Raw genomic sequence first — 15,801 nt, 5'->3', positions numbered from 1 at the left:
TTGTTATTACTTAAGTAAATGCACTTGGTTATTCTCTGACAGTAACCCAACACAGATTGCATTCGCCCGACAGCCGGCGAAAACAAGAGTTCTCAACAGGCCCAGGAAATGAAGGCCCGGCCCTACCTGGGCCCTCATCAAACCCTGTACACTCAAGACACTGCCCCCGCTTCCACCCTCTCCATATATGGAGCTGACACGTTCTGACATTCCATAATATGTTGATCTGACCTCATCAAACCCTGTACACTCAAGACACTCTCCATTATGGCCTGTACAGTTAATGAATTCCATATGTTGATCTGACCCCCCTCCCATGCCAAAGCGCCAGCACTCGCCCAGCAGTCTGCTGTCACCCAGGCGGATGCGTGCACGCATCGCCCTCAGGGCGTCTTACTGGTAATAGGTTAAACCATTTTGGGCGGGAACCCCTTTTGGTGTTTCAAGCATTCTGTTATACTTTAGCTATTGAAAAATAGCAGATCTAAAAGCTCATAGCGCGCCACCGAGTGGCGCGCTATGAGCTTGTAGGTCTGCTATTTTTGAAAAAAATCGTAAAAATGCGGCACAAATCTTTGAATAGGTATATATTCTTTCAGAGCGAACATTTTTTTTATTTCGACGTCAGGCCTAAATGGGTTAAGCTACTAGGCAGCACAGCAGATCATCCCCACCTTTGACAGCTTAACAGCTACAACATTAAAATGACTATAATTACAATCCAATAATATGATTGTGAAATGGAACATTCTGCATAATGAGTACTTATTATTCCACCACTGCTAACCATACAGTTGTGAAAGTGGGCTTGTTAGGCCTCACTCACACCTTTCGATCTAGCATACAACATTGATGCATGCTTGTTGAATGTTGTGAGTGTCATGGCCGCCCCAATGCATTTCCAATGGAAGTCACATGGTTTGAGGACTACATTTTGGACTACAAGCTGTTGTATGGCTTTCGGCTGTGTTTCGACTGCCCCCCTCCCCCTCATACAACACAAATGTTGTGTCAAACCATGTGACTCCCATTGGAAATGCATTGGGGCAAGCTGTGTCACACCCTTTGTATACAACAAGCATACATCAATCTGTTGCGACCGTGTGAGTGAGGCCTTACTGATCCCTATCAAGGGCAGTGGTGGACAGTACTCGAGTACTGTACTTAAGTAAAGTTTTTGAGTATTTGTTTTGAAAATGTTTGAAAATTAACATTCTGAACATTTCTGAAAATATACTTTGTAATGTACTTTTGAAATGGACTGCTTCCATTCGAGAGTCGACAGTACAGAACCTCGCTGAGGCTGAAGGACGGGGGTGACTTTCTGCATCAACGTTATGAGATTCAAGTATCTAGCTTATGGTCTTTGTTTGGTAGTAGAATACAGACTTGTTATACTATTTGCCCAAAGAGTGCACAAGTTGGATCAGAACAAACTGAAAGATTCTAATAAACACATTTAATGTTTGACCTGGAGGTTTCATTTCATGGACCCCGAAATGTATATGTATTTGGGTTCTGTCCCCCATTTGAAACAATTTTGTGCCAGCTATTTAAAAAAATCACACCTGTGTGAAGTGAGTGGTGCAACTGTGTGCCAGTCCCTCTACTGTACTGTACTGTACTGTACTGTACTGTACTGTACTGTACTGTACTGTACTGTACTGTACTGTACTGTACTGTACTGGCACACCCAAAATCATCATATATACAGTTAATATGTGCGTGTGTGTTTGTGTGTGTGTTAGGTTGCGCATAGGTGGTGAAAAACAACCATGCTGTTTTCGTGCTCATACCCAGCCAGGCACCCACCCAGCCAGCCAGCCACCCACCCACACACACACACACACACATAGCATAGCTTGCACCACTCAAAAATAGCTATCAATGATGATGCAACAGGTTGAGAGCTTGTACATCGGTTATTTTTGAAGAGCTGACATTTTTAATATGGCTAAAGTGCTTGAACTGTTCCTCATTTTGCTGTCCCAAGAATCAGTGGTATAGCGGTGTGGACAGGACAGGGTAAATCTTTGCTACTGTAGTTCATCATTGGTTGACCACCTAAACCCTATTTTAAAAACAGTGAAAATAGATGACGGGAAAGCCACTCCTTGGCAGAATTGCAAAAGCTTGAGAGTATGATACAAATGTTCCTTTTTTAAACCACCAACCATGTCTGTTGTTCAAGGTCATGTTTAACCGGTTTGTATGCTTTCTAAGCACAAAGTAACTTTTTTGCACAACTCTGATTATGGGTATGCACGCGTTGATTTAATCACATTCAGTAGTATGATTCAGTTCTGACACTGTGGGCTCCATTTTCGTCACCGCTAAACCCCTGATCCCTAAACTTTTTTTTGCCTTTTTTTTTACTATTTTGAAAAACATGTTTGAATAGTTCAACTAGCCAATCTACATTGACACGTTGTGAGCTTGTAGACTGGCCATTTGAACTATTCAAAAATGTTTTGCAAAATAGTAAATAAGGCAAAGAAGTTTAGGGATAAGGTGTTTAGCGGTGACGAAAATGGAGCCCTATGTCCCACTTCATCTGTACATGTCCAGATGATTTGTAGTTTTTATCTAGAATACATTGCACCAAAACCGTCAAATGTATCGTAGCTTTTCTTCCAGCTTATTTCCAATAATTGTCACGTGAGGCTCTTTAGTGGCACAAGCGGTGCTAGTAATTGCAATGCTACGGTGTTGAATTTGTCACTGAATGTGTTACCGCCCTTATCCCCATGTTGCTCTCACAATCAATACACGAATGCAATCTAAATAAAATAAAAATAATACCATCAAAACAAAACAAATTAAATAAATAAATACCCTTTTAGGCCTACTCGGAAGAATACCGAGATGGGGGGAAAGGGAAACACATTAAGTTAAAAAAATAAATAAACTCAATTCAGGACTTCATGAAGTGATTTGTGAGTACATGCAAATGTGAGCAACCAGGGAACATTCATCAAAAGTGATAACCCTGATATACAAGGGGCCGCAGCCGCGAGAGGACCAACTCCCTACTATAACTGATTAGCATTAAATTACAATGAAGATACATTCAAGATAAGCGTCGGTTTTGTGACAAATTGACACTTAGCGGACGGTGTGTATAGCAAAAAAACATTAAGCCTGTTTATCCTATTTTGGGCGGGAACCCCTTTTGGTGTTAAGCATTATGTTATACTTTAGCTATTGGAAAAATAGCAGATCTACAAGCTCATAGCGCGGCACCGAGTGCCGCGCTATGAACTTGTAGGTCTGCTATTTTTTTTTTTAAATCAAAGAACGACTGACATAGAAACATAGCTTTTTTCAGAAAACTGTCAGGATTTAGAAGATATTTTTTAGAATCTGATCTCAGGTCAAAATGGGTTATTGGGCTGCATACGTGAAGCTAGGGATCAAATTGCGGACGCTGCTAAATCCTCGGCCCAGCCAGCCAGCCCCCTCTCTCTGGAAATACTGAGCTCCCAAATGTAGCCAGCCCCACTCTGAAAGGGTGGTCCCCCCCCCCCCCCCCCCCCCCTCACACCCCCAGCATTATGATCAGAAATGATCTGTGCTGTAGGCATGCCGCTGTAACAAAGACACATAACCCATTTAGGCCTGACGAAATATATAAAACGTCTTAATATAAATATATAAAATATAAATATATAAAATATAAATATATAAAATATAAATATATAAAATATAAATATATAAAATATAAATATAAATATATTGGATTCCCAATCCAATATACTAATGTATAATATAATGGATAAATATATTGGATTATATTGGATATAAATATAAATATATAAAACGTCTTCTGAAAGAATATATATTCAAAGATCTGTGCCACATTTTCACGATTTTTCAAAAATAGCAGACCTACAAGCTCGTAGCGCGCCACTCGGTGGCGCGCTATGAGCTTGTAGATCTGCTATTTTTCAATAGCTAAATAATGCTTAGTTAAAACAACCAAAACGGGTTCCCGTCCAGAATGGGATAATCACAATGTTATCAACGGACAGTTGGGCCCTGCAGAGGGGGAGAGAGAGAGAGAGAGAGAGAGAGGGGGGAGATTTTCGGCCCCCCGGCCCGGCACAGATTTGGCAGGGTCTTTCTGTTATTGAATATTTCCATTGTCAGTGCTAACAAAAGTGCCATGATCGCTGTGTTGAAACGCTTTACAAAGGAAATGCCATCTTGCAAACAGCGTGCTGACCCCGGCAGTTTTGAAGTGAAATATGCAATGATTAGAAAAGCGACCATTGTTCCGTCAGCAATGAGTTTTTTAAGTCATTCCGGACGGGAACCCCCTTTTGGTGTTTTAACTTAAGCATTGTGTTATACTTTAGCTATTGAAAAACAGCAGATCTACAAGCTCATATAGCGCGCCACCGCACCGAGTGGCGCGCTATGAACTTGTAGGGCTGCTATTTTTGAAAAATCGTGAAAATGTGCCTCAAATCTTTGAATATATATTTATTATATTATTACATTACATTTTAACTCAAATCTTTGCTTCTGGGGAGGTCCCTGGAACATATTTTCAGATGGGGGGGCGGAGGCATATTACATCTAATTTTTGGGGTCCTTGACATGAAATATTGAGAACCACTGATATAGAAACATGAGGTTTTTCAGAAAAAAATACATTTTAGAAAGACATTTTTTAAATTTCGACGTCAGGCCTAAATGCGTTAAAGTAAGCCGCCGCCGGGAGTATTGTGTGTGTGGCCGGTACATCCCACACACACACACACACACACACACACACACACACACACACACACACACACACACACACACACACCGTGCTTCTGTTATGTAGTGGTAACAAAACACAGACACACTAAATGCAAATTTTAAAACAATACCTATGAGACGGAAAGGGCTGATATGTGATGTCTGATTACATTCTGTAAATATCCAGGTTTTTCTATACACTTTCAGCAGTGAATATATAGGATAGTCCAGTTTGGAACAGCTCGTTCAATGTTAATTACAATTTGTAATAAAATGAGTCATAATGAATCAATGTTTTTCGGGTATGGCACCCTTTTTTTCCCTTTTTCTTAATATTATAACAAAGATTTCTGTGGAGGATAAAGTCAAGAACAGCTGTTTCAATGTTAATTACAATTTGTATTTAAAAATAAATCAATTGGGATCTGCGTGTGTGCGTCTGTGCGTGTGTGCATGTGTAATGCATGTATATGATCTGTACATGACTGTCAGTGTTGATTTCGTCGACTAAAACTATGACGAAAAATGTCCGTCGACTACCTTTTTTCACTGAGGAAAACTAAATGGAAACTATATGAAAACTAAGCTATGATGACTAAAACTAAGACTAATATATTGACAATTTCGTCAACAAATGAAAACTAGACAAAAATGTTAGGAAGGGACTAGTGGACAAGAGATCCAGTATAAGTCATTTTACACTTGGTTGCAACGTGTCGCGCTGCGACGCGGTGTGAGCTTGTAGATCTGCTATTTCCAGCAAGTGTAAAAACAGTCATTACGACGGCATCAAGGCCCGCCAAAATACATTTTAGTCGACTAAATCAACTGCAGATTTAGTCGACTAAAATATGATATTTAGTCGACTAAAACATTCCGGGTGACTAAAATGTGACTAAAACTAAATTAAAACTATTCAAGAGACTATGACTAAAACTAAAAATCTAAATGTGCTGCCAAAAACAACACTGGTGACTGTATGTAATGGTTTAACCACATGAACCCGGGGCCTATAGCATCCCTATTCTGGGCCTATGCCATAATAGCATAATATATTCTGTTGAAAACAGTTGAACAATCTGCAGAAATAACAGATATACACATCACAAAATGTAGCTCGACGATTTCGACTGAAAATATCCGGGGCATATGTTGGATTTAGGTGGTTAATATCAACAGTCTTTGTATAACTGCCTATGTCGGCCTATACGTGTCTGTCTGTGTGTCTGTATGAGATCTATATCTATGAATGGCTTTGACAGGGATTTGGTTTGGGCTTATCCTTGCTGTACACCAGCTGATTACTCATCGTTCCGATGCTAACGGCAGACAAGGAGAGATGGGTTCACTTTTTAGCCCCCGTAAGCTGGCTATACTGGGACTGGGACAGATATGTACAGTTGGGTGCCACCGATATTGTCCCTTATCATTTGACCCATTTAGGCCTGACCTCAAAATTTAAAAAAATCCTTCTAAATCCTCCAGTTTTCTGAAATAAATATTTTCACGTTTTTTCAAAAATAGCAGACCTACAAGCTCGTAGCGCGCCACTCGGTGGCGCGCTATGAGCTTGTAGATCTGCTATTTTTCAATAGCTAAATTATAACATAATGTTTAAAACACCAAAAGGGGTTCCCGCCCAAAAGGGGTTAACTGTCCTTTTGCGCAGATCACGCAAACCTCAGCAAAAAGAAAAGGACAATATCGATGGCCTCCAACTGTAATAGGTTGTGACAGAAAAGGGGTGGTGTCGTTGCTCTTTGACCCCCGAGGAAATGTGTCATGATGTAGTATAGCATATTATAACTATCTATGGAACTAAAACATGTGTTTCTTGATTGCATATTGTTCTATATATGAATGTACAAATAAAGTTATTGTTGCCAGCAACCAATCACCCACTTTGGGTGTTGGCCTGATTGACGACACTCCCTGATCCCTTGTCCCAATCTTTATAAATATCTGGTGTAACTCCTTGTATGTCATTCCCTGAAGAAGGCAACTTGTTGCCGAAACGTTGGGAATTTTTTTTTGATGGCATCGTGACTACGAGCTGTGCGTCCTCTCTCCTTTCTCAGTCATAGTTGTATCTCCTGCGGTCAGCACCTCCCCACTACTGGTGTGCGCTCCTATACCTTCCTGTTTGTTTGATTTATATACAGGCATTTCAAACGAGTCACACACACACACACATACACAGAGGTTAATTGACGTTTAACACTTACTGAGCGTGTGGAAATGTGTTATTGAGGGAATAGGGAGGGACAGATGTCACATGTGTAGAGGTATAAGGCTGGATCATATGCCCTACACTACAGGTATACTGACGTGAAGTCACCTGTAGGACTGTCTGACTTATAGGGCATCACCAGTGTTTTGAATTTGACACAACATAACTCTCTAATACACTAGGGCAGTATTATGCGTGTGTTAAGTACCAGGTCTTATTACTTAACTTAAGACCTGGAGGCGTGATCAATGCCATTTGGCTATTCTGAGTGGCCAAACAGCATTGACCACCAAAAGGGGTTCCCGCCCAAAATGAGTTAAAGCCACACACAAAATGGGTTAAAACTAAATAATGTCATCGTCTTTCTATTGTCGTGAGGGCATTCGGTTCACGCAAAGGTAGCAGTACAGTACAGTAGTGCATGCACCAAGGCATGCATGCACACACACTCTAGAAACACCAATGGGTCCTCTGGAGAAACAAAATATTATTTTATTGTGTGTATATGTAAGAGCCAAAGTGGTTACAATGTGTAATTCACATGTTTTTTGTATTTCACTACAAATACAGTGTGCCCCACCTGTGGCTACGTGTCATAAGCCTATCTCACAGAATTTCCCCGCCCCCTTAATACGCCCCCTTTCGGGGTTAGTGGTGATAGCGTGACGTCACTCCATAGACGCTACATGTTAACAGAGGTAATTTAAGAAGTCTACAACTTTTGTTTTTTCAAGGTAAGGTTTGTTCTATCTGTTCGAGCTGATTTACCATCTTGTTTGCTTCATAATAATATTGGTCTGTCACATTTTTACATTAGAAAATGTACTCCAGAGAAAAAAAACGTGTAAATGCTAATGTTAAATGACACCACTATTTACCGGAAGTGGGCGTGGAAAGCGGGCTGTGAGATAGGCCTATTACAAGCCTGCTTCAAACTGGTGAATGTGGCTATTGGAAATTTTGGAAATATTATTTTTTGGAAATGAATGCCACTACAGTATAAGTGTATAATTTGTATCAACTGTTACCAGTATATAGGGTGTCACGAACAGGAAGAATGAGTGTAATTCGTTCTAAGTACAACCACATCATCTACTATGCAGATGTTAAACGAGGGGAGAGATGATGGACTCTATCCTTTATCAAGCCCTCTATTAGGACACAAGGCTTTTATGAGGATTCCACAGCTGCACAGTTACACAGTCCCAATCTGTGATTACCCACTGGCTGTGATATGAGGTGATTAGCGGTGATTTTGTGCACCTGCACCATGTCACCACTCCTTTAAAAGGAACCTACATTCAGTCACACTCCACACTGATGAAGGCTGGATAGCTGAAACGTTTGTCCGTATTTGTTGAAATATGAAATAAACTATTTGAACTGCAGTCTTGGTGTGTGAGACCCACTACCTTTATTTTGATTTCACAGCTGAGCCATTTCTGAGTTGAGAATTTTGAAAAAGCAATGTTTGTTAAAAGTGCATGTAATAAGCAAGCAACTTCTATCATAGCAATAGTATAAGAATAAGTTATAAAACTGTTTGGGATGACCACCACACACACTCGCGCACGCACACACGCACGCACGCACGCACAGACACACGCACACACACTGATATGAACTCTGCTGCTATTCTCCCTTTGTTTTCTATTTCTGTTAACTTAAACATGTAATTATTTGTTAATGTTACCGGCAACATGCCGAGTTATAACTTGTACGCAAAAACATACTGATAAGCAAGCAATGCTACAGTAAAGGGGCTTCGTTCTCCAAATGTTGTTATGGCACTGCTAACAAGAAGCTTGTGTCAATGTCCTGAATACAAAATAATACAAAACAATGCTGTGGTATGTTCTTATAAACTGGACTTGTGGGAACCCCTTTTGGTGTTAGCATTATGTTATGCTTTAGCTATTGGAAAATAGCAGATCTACAAGCTCATAGCGCACCACTGGCGCGCTATGAGCTTGAAGGTCTGCTATTTTTTGAAAAATCGAAGAACCACTGACATAGAAACATAGCTTTTTCAGAAAACTGTCAGGATGTAGAAGACATTTTTAGAATCTGATCTCAGGTCAAAATGGGTTAAAACAGACAATAAGAGAACAACTATTCGTTGATGATTACTATATTTCGTAACCCATTGGCTGCAAAGAAAGTTATCTGTGTGTACAATGAAACAAGATTGTTGTCTTATGTGTGATGAATTAATTGATCTAATAATTATAGGCAAAGCTCTCTGTCTACTGAGCAATCTTCGTTCCGACTCTCACCTATCGTCAATCATGAAGTGTGGGTCACGACCGAAAGAATAAGGTTGCGAGGATACAAGCGGACAAAATGAGTTTTCTCCGACGGGTGGCTGGCATCTCCCTTATAGATAGGGTGAGAAGTTCAGTCACTGCTTCTTCGTGTGGAAAGGAACCAGCTTAGGTGGTTCGGGCATCTGGTTAGGATGCCTCTCGAGCGGGGGGGGGGACAAGGATTACAGGTGGTATTATAATAGCCTACAATATCTGGGTACACATCTGTGAGAATTCAATGGCTATAAGTTTAGAATATAAACAACTAAGTATGCAAGACAAGTACGTATTTTTCTAGACACTGTTATGTGATTTATTTCCTCATTATGGAGCATACTATAGCCAATAGTATGCGAATCATGTCAATCATGTAATGTTGCAAAACTGTTCATTACAAAGCATGAATGAAATGAAAAAAAAAAAAGAGTATAAATCGGTATAAAGTTACAATTGACAAAAAAAAATATATTTAACTTAACTAAAATCGCCACAGCTCTCGAGCTTCCCCCTAGGGAGGTCCTCGATGCACGTCCCACTGGGAGGAGACCCCAGGAGGCAGACCAAGGATATACCTCTAAACATGGCCCTGGAACGCCTCAGGATCCCCCAGGAGGAAGTTTTACTAATGTTGCTCTGGTGAGGGAAATTTGGAGCTCTCTGGTGGAGCTGTTGCCACACGCGACCCGACTACAGATAAGCGGTTGAAGATGGATGGATGAATGGATGGATGGATGGATGAATTACTGTAATATTGATACAACAGAACAGAGCAGAACAACAGAACTCAATGCTGTTCACAATTATGACTAATATAAATGTACGGTAGTAAAATCTCTGCATTATGAAAACTGCAACAGGTCATACACTTATTTCCAAAATGCATGTAAATAATATATATTATAATTTATAACAAGTAGGCTTACAGTTGCTCTAGTCTACAACATACTTCCAATCGTCTCAGTCAGCAACCAGTGGTGGAGACTCAGTAACTACTGTAGCCTACTTAAAGGGGCATTCCACTAATTTTCAACATTTTACTATGTCATTAATATACCTTAGACTGTTGAAAATGAGTGGAATGCCCCTTTAAGGACAGTTTCATGGCACTTTTACTTTACTTGAGTATATACATCTCAGAGGCAAATGGTGTACTTTTTACTCGACAGCTTTAGATACAAGTCACTTTACAGATTTAGATTATTATTATTATTATTACAAAACCTAAATTGAACAATTACGGCCTGTACTTCAGCTATTCAAAAGTTCACAATGCGTGTATGACGTGTTGTATGTCTATTTTCATAAATTGTTTGGTACTTTTTGCACTTTTTTTTTACGTCAATACTTTTGTATTTTTACTCAAATAAAATGACCATCCCCAAAAACAAATATTTCCATGAATTAAAAACTAAAATCAATTATATTTTCAGTAATTTCATGAAGAAATCAAAGAAAAATCTAAGAAATTCCATAATTTCAAAAAACAAATGTTTAAAGATGGAGTGCCATGATTTTTTTCCACCCTAAAACATGATCATCAGGTCTTATTGTTATATAAAGAGGAATAATGTCGTTTTTATGTGGGCACGCCCACCAGTTCATTAAGTATGCCTGGTTTGCCTGGTGGGTGGTGATGGATGGTGATCCACCTGAACTGAAGCCGCACCCACAGCTGTAGTTGTATGATAAAGGGGGAGGGGTTAGGGGAGGGGCTGATAATGTGATGCCACTATATTACTGTTTATTTCATTGGCACGTTTGACTGTCAAGGGTTCAGCCTCCAGGAAGAAACCCTAAATACAAAGGGAATACATCATTGCACATAAAAACGACTCCAGGGTGTCTAATGAAGTACTGTCACCTCATAGACACATGAAAAACTGGAAAAATACAAAAATTGTGGCACTCCATCTTTAAAAAGTAGTGAAAATAGCCGATCTACAAGCTCACAACGCGGTGTGAAGCGACGCGTTGTGAGCTTGAGGTCATCCCCGGGGCAAAAATCTAATCTCTCATTTGGGTCTTGACCTGAAAGGTTTGGGAGCCACTGCTCTATTGGACTGGACAGGTAGGCTAGTCCTCTACTCTGAATGACAGAAATATCGGTAAATATCAATGGTGTTTGTGGTCAAACTTGTGGAAAGAGCTCCTCCAGCGGTTCCAGTGATACATGGACTCTCCGGTGTTGCTCATGACCGCTGCTGAATTCCTCTGTGGTGGTTCTGGCAGTTTTACAGCGCGGCTTCCTATCAGCACCAGTGGTCCGTCTAGAGACAGTCTGCGGCCTCTCCTGGTGGGGGCGCTGTTCCACATGTGAGTCCCCATATGGACCTGGAGGAAGAGGGTAATCAATAGTTTTTTTTATCCAAAGGAAACCATTGCCGTGACGTTCCGTGTTGAGCTAAATCCAGCTGGAAGATATTGGACAAAAACAAAAAAGGTGTATAACAATAACAGACAACATAATGGTGTACAATGAAGAAGAACCAACAACCCAAAAAAAACAGGAAAAACAATGAACCAAAACTGAAAAACAACGAACCAAAAGTCTTAGTTATTTGGGACCAGGTAGCCTACCATAATTTAAAGGGGAGCTAAACACTTGCTGCCATCTATAGGTTAAAATCCTCTAAAGGGCACTGTGATGTAATCAAGTTAAGCAACACAGCTGCACCAAATACAATTAATACAAGGTGTGTTAGATGTAGGCCTAGCCTACACGCGTGTGGATATTTTCTATCTTTAGATGGCAGCAAATAAACTTTTTTCATAAAAAGGTGTCGACATTTAATATCACCAAATAACCCATGAAATATACCTTTAGATTTCCCTTAGTTGTAAAAGCCCGTCCACAGACGTTGCAGGCAAAGGGCTTCTCCCCGGTGTGAGTCCTCTCGTGTATCTGCAGAGCGCTGGAAGACGAGAAGGTCTTCCCACACGTGTGACAGTAGTGCTGTTTGGGCGTGCGTCGAGGCGGCGGAGGCGGCGCAGTGGTATGGACCGCAGGCGTCGATAACAAAGAGTTTAAAGACATGCCGGAAGAAGTGACCGTATCATTGCCAAAGGAGGTTCCAAGGAAACCATTGGCCTCTGTCTTGACGACTGGTGGTGAGCTCACAGACAACACAGAAGGATTGGGGTTGATGGATACATGGTTGGGATTGGAGGCTTCAAAGAGCAGGGAAGGCAGGTCCCTCATTTGGTGGGTCAGCATGTGCTGCTTCAGGTTTCCTTTTGTGGAAAATCCCCTGTTGCACGCCGTGCAGATAAATGGTCTTTCCTTGGTGTGACTTCGATAATGGATGTCCAAAGCACTTTGGCAGGCAAAGTTCTTCCCGCATATGTCACAAATGGTGTTCTTGAAGATGCTCCTTTCACGGAGCAGCGCGTTTGGGGGGTCCTTCAGGTGGCTAAATGGTTTCAGGTCAGGGGGTCCACCACCGCTGGTTCCAGTGAGCGTCAAAGCGCCTGTAATGACCTGTGGCTGGTGTGGTACCAAAAAGCCAGCTGTCTTATTATTATTATTATTATTATTATTTGGAGACAAAACATAATTGGAGGTTAAGTCTTGATGAATGGGAAGCTCTAGTGGACACTGATCAGACAAAGCTGGTTTCGTGTGGTATGTGGGGAAACCTTCTTTGCTGGCTTCCTCATTCCTTTCCATCTTAATCCAGTTAGTCTGACTCTGAGGCTCCCCGTTTGGCCCTTGGAAGTTGGCTTTCTTGTGGTCATCATCAAATGCACAGTTATCATATGGAGATGGAGACAAGCTGCTCGACATTGAATGTAACACCCCGCCCTTTTGTGGGCTCTCTGTGTTATCATTGGAGTAGCTCCTTGGGTCACTCAAGTTGTGTTTGACCATGACTCCATCACCACAACCAATTGCATATTTCTGGTTTAAAAGTGGGGCATTTGGTAAGTGGCCGTCCATATGCATGCGGATGTGTTGCTGCAAGACCACAGCATTGGTGAACTTCCTTTGGCAGATGGGGCAGGAGTGCTGGATCCTCACCGGTGGCGTAGCGTGGTGAACGGCTTGGTGCGTCTTGAGGTTTCCTTTGGTGGAGAAGGCTCTGCAACAGACTTTACAACGGTGGGGACGCTCCCCCGTGTGGGTCCGGTAGTGCATCTTAAGGGCACTCTGACAGCTGAGTATACGGTGGCATATGATGCACCTATTCGATTCAGATGGCTTCGTGTCAATGTTCTCCACCAGTTGCTGGAGTTTTGAGGTCACAGAGGTTCGCAACGGATTGATTCCTTTGAATGAATTGGATTGAGTACAGGTGGATTGAATGTCATCAGATGCAAGGTTGGTCGATTCGTCTAGCTTGGCGTTCATCTTGGAGACAATGTCCAAAGGAGGTTTGATATCTTCACATTTAAGGTTCACCATGAGCGAGCCTCCTTCCCCAGTTCTTGCCAAGTCAGTTGTCTTTGGGGTTGCATCAAAGTGTTCCCTTTGACTACATGACGTGGGCATTGATCTAGAAGAGAGATTCTCTTTCTTGATGAGTGAATACAAGCTGGTTGATCCCAATAGAGCAAAGTCATTTATGGAGGACAGTGGTGGCTTACTGTCTAGCAAGCATGTGGATGTTTTCTCTGGTCGCATGATCATGCCATAAGGAATACCATTGGTGGTCGGGATATTATCGAGGTGCTCTGGAACAGGGTAAGGGTTCATCTGGATGTGAGGATACCTCTCCTTGTGTCTCTGAAAGTGGACCTTTAAGTTCCCCCGGGTGGAGAACCTGTTTCCGCAGATGTTGCATTTGTACGGCCTTTCCCCGGTGTGCGATCGCAAGTGGATTTGCAATGCACTGTCACTCCCAAATATTTTTGCACAAAATCTACATTTGTGTTTGAAGAAAGAGTCTTTGTTTGGTGTGTTTTGTTCAGAAAGGGGCAGCTTTGTTGTCTTCTCTCTCTGTTGGGCCAAAAATGTCAATGCATCCAGGTCTTCAACGATGGCACTCATGCTTGGTATTGAATTGGAATCAGTTTGTACACTGGTGGAGTTAGGTTGAGATAAGCACAAGCTATTTGAGGTCTTGCTGACAAAGCTGTCACTAAAAGCCAAAGAGGACATTTTGGCTTGGGACAAAACACTGAGTTGGGGATAAGTGCAGCCGGAATGCATGTAATGGTTTTTGTGAAGCAGTTTGCGAGCTGTGGACGTCAATATCTTGCCAACACTTGGTGAGGGCTCAAAACTAGACGGCACATCTCCACTGCCAGGATGGCTTTCAGGTAACTGCTCTGCTGCTGTCAAATGCTTGAATTGAGCTATTTTAGCAGACTGGTTAGCCAGGCACTGAGCAATGCCAGCAGCTGCAGCTAGTTGCTGAGACAGGTGAGAACTGAGGAGAGTCAGCTGACCGACATGTTTCGAAGACGACGGGTCTTGAGCGGAGCTCGAGGGAGTCTCTTTTATCTCCAGCTTCTGAGAGGCAAACATCAGCACCTGGTGACGAATCTGGTCAATCAGCTGCAGCTGCTGGATCTGCTGGATCTGCAGGGCCAGGAGCTGCTCCACCAGAGAGGAGATGCCAATCTTACCTGCACTCCCGCTGTGATGATAAGCGTCCAAATCCACCTGTTGCGAGAACTGAGCCACGGCCACTTTCGTGCTCTGCAGGTTTTCAATGACGACGTTGCTGTCTGACCATGAGCACTTTTCAAGTTCAGGAGATTGACCGAGTCGGGGAAAGGATCCCGGGAGAGTCGAGGTGCCAAATACAGACTCGGCCACATGGTCAGAGCCACTGCTTTTGCCACTATCATCTTGGCTACTGCTGGTGCTACTGGGACTGTCCAAGCTGCCGTCATGGCTAGTCCTCCTACGAGGGTAATAAATGAAATCCACGCGACCCTCATTTTTGTCTTGTGATACGTTGTGTTCCATTTCAAAGTTTTCGGCCACATCAGCCTGTTCCCCTGTTGGGCTGCAGGGCGGCGAGGAGCCCGCAGGGAATATTTGCCCATAGGAGAGTGGATTGGCATTATCACTCACAATCACAACCACTGAATGGTGAGAGCTGCAGTCCGTCTGATGCCACTGCAATTCTGCTGATGAGTTAAACTCAGCACAGCATCTGGTGCAGACATAAATACTGTGATCCATGAAATCCAGACCCAAACGGCCATCATCTGTAGGAGATAAAGGATGATCAATTTACATATAGTCGAACAGTATTGGATTAAAAATAATAATAATATATATTTTTAAAAAGTTGAAAAGTCAGAGTGTTAATTTAATTCTGAAAGTTACAGGTAAATCTTTACAAAGTTCCGAGTTAAATTAACAGCTGTGTACATAATTGTTGAAGTGAAATAGGGCTAGGCTATACATAATAATTGAGCTCATTTGTTTTTGCATTTATTATGATTATTCTAAAGCCACATTATGAATACATTTTGATAGGATCTAATTATTAGACAACAAATAAGCAACAATTTATCTCTTGCCTGTCCAAAGCTTCTTTAAAATGACCGCAAAATGTATCA

At 41.8% G+C, this 15,801-nt stretch overlaps 1 protein-coding gene across 1 annotated transcript; it reads right to left on the bottom strand.

Moving 5' to 3' along the window:
- Positions 1-11,397: 11,397 nt before the first annotated feature.
- On the bottom strand, positions 11,398-15,199 carry LOC306924052 (sal-like protein 1; the record flags this gene model as incomplete). The annotated part of the gene is made up of 3 exons (XM_079502393.1): positions 11,398-11,616; positions 12,104-14,169; positions 14,674-15,199. 3 exons carry the CDS (start codon positions 15,197-15,199, stop codon positions 11,398-11,400), a joined length of 2,811 nt encoding a protein of 936 aa, XP_079358519.1.
- Positions 15,200-15,801: the final 602 nt, after the last annotated feature.

Source organism: Electrona antarctica (assembly GCF_951216825.1).
Source record: "Electrona antarctica genome assembly, chromosome: 5".
Taxonomy (NCBI): Eukaryota; Metazoa; Chordata; class Actinopteri; order Myctophiformes; family Myctophidae; genus Electrona; species Electrona antarctica.
The sequence above is the reverse complement of the archived record's forward strand: the minus strand, read 5'-3'. Positions and strand labels throughout refer to the sequence as shown.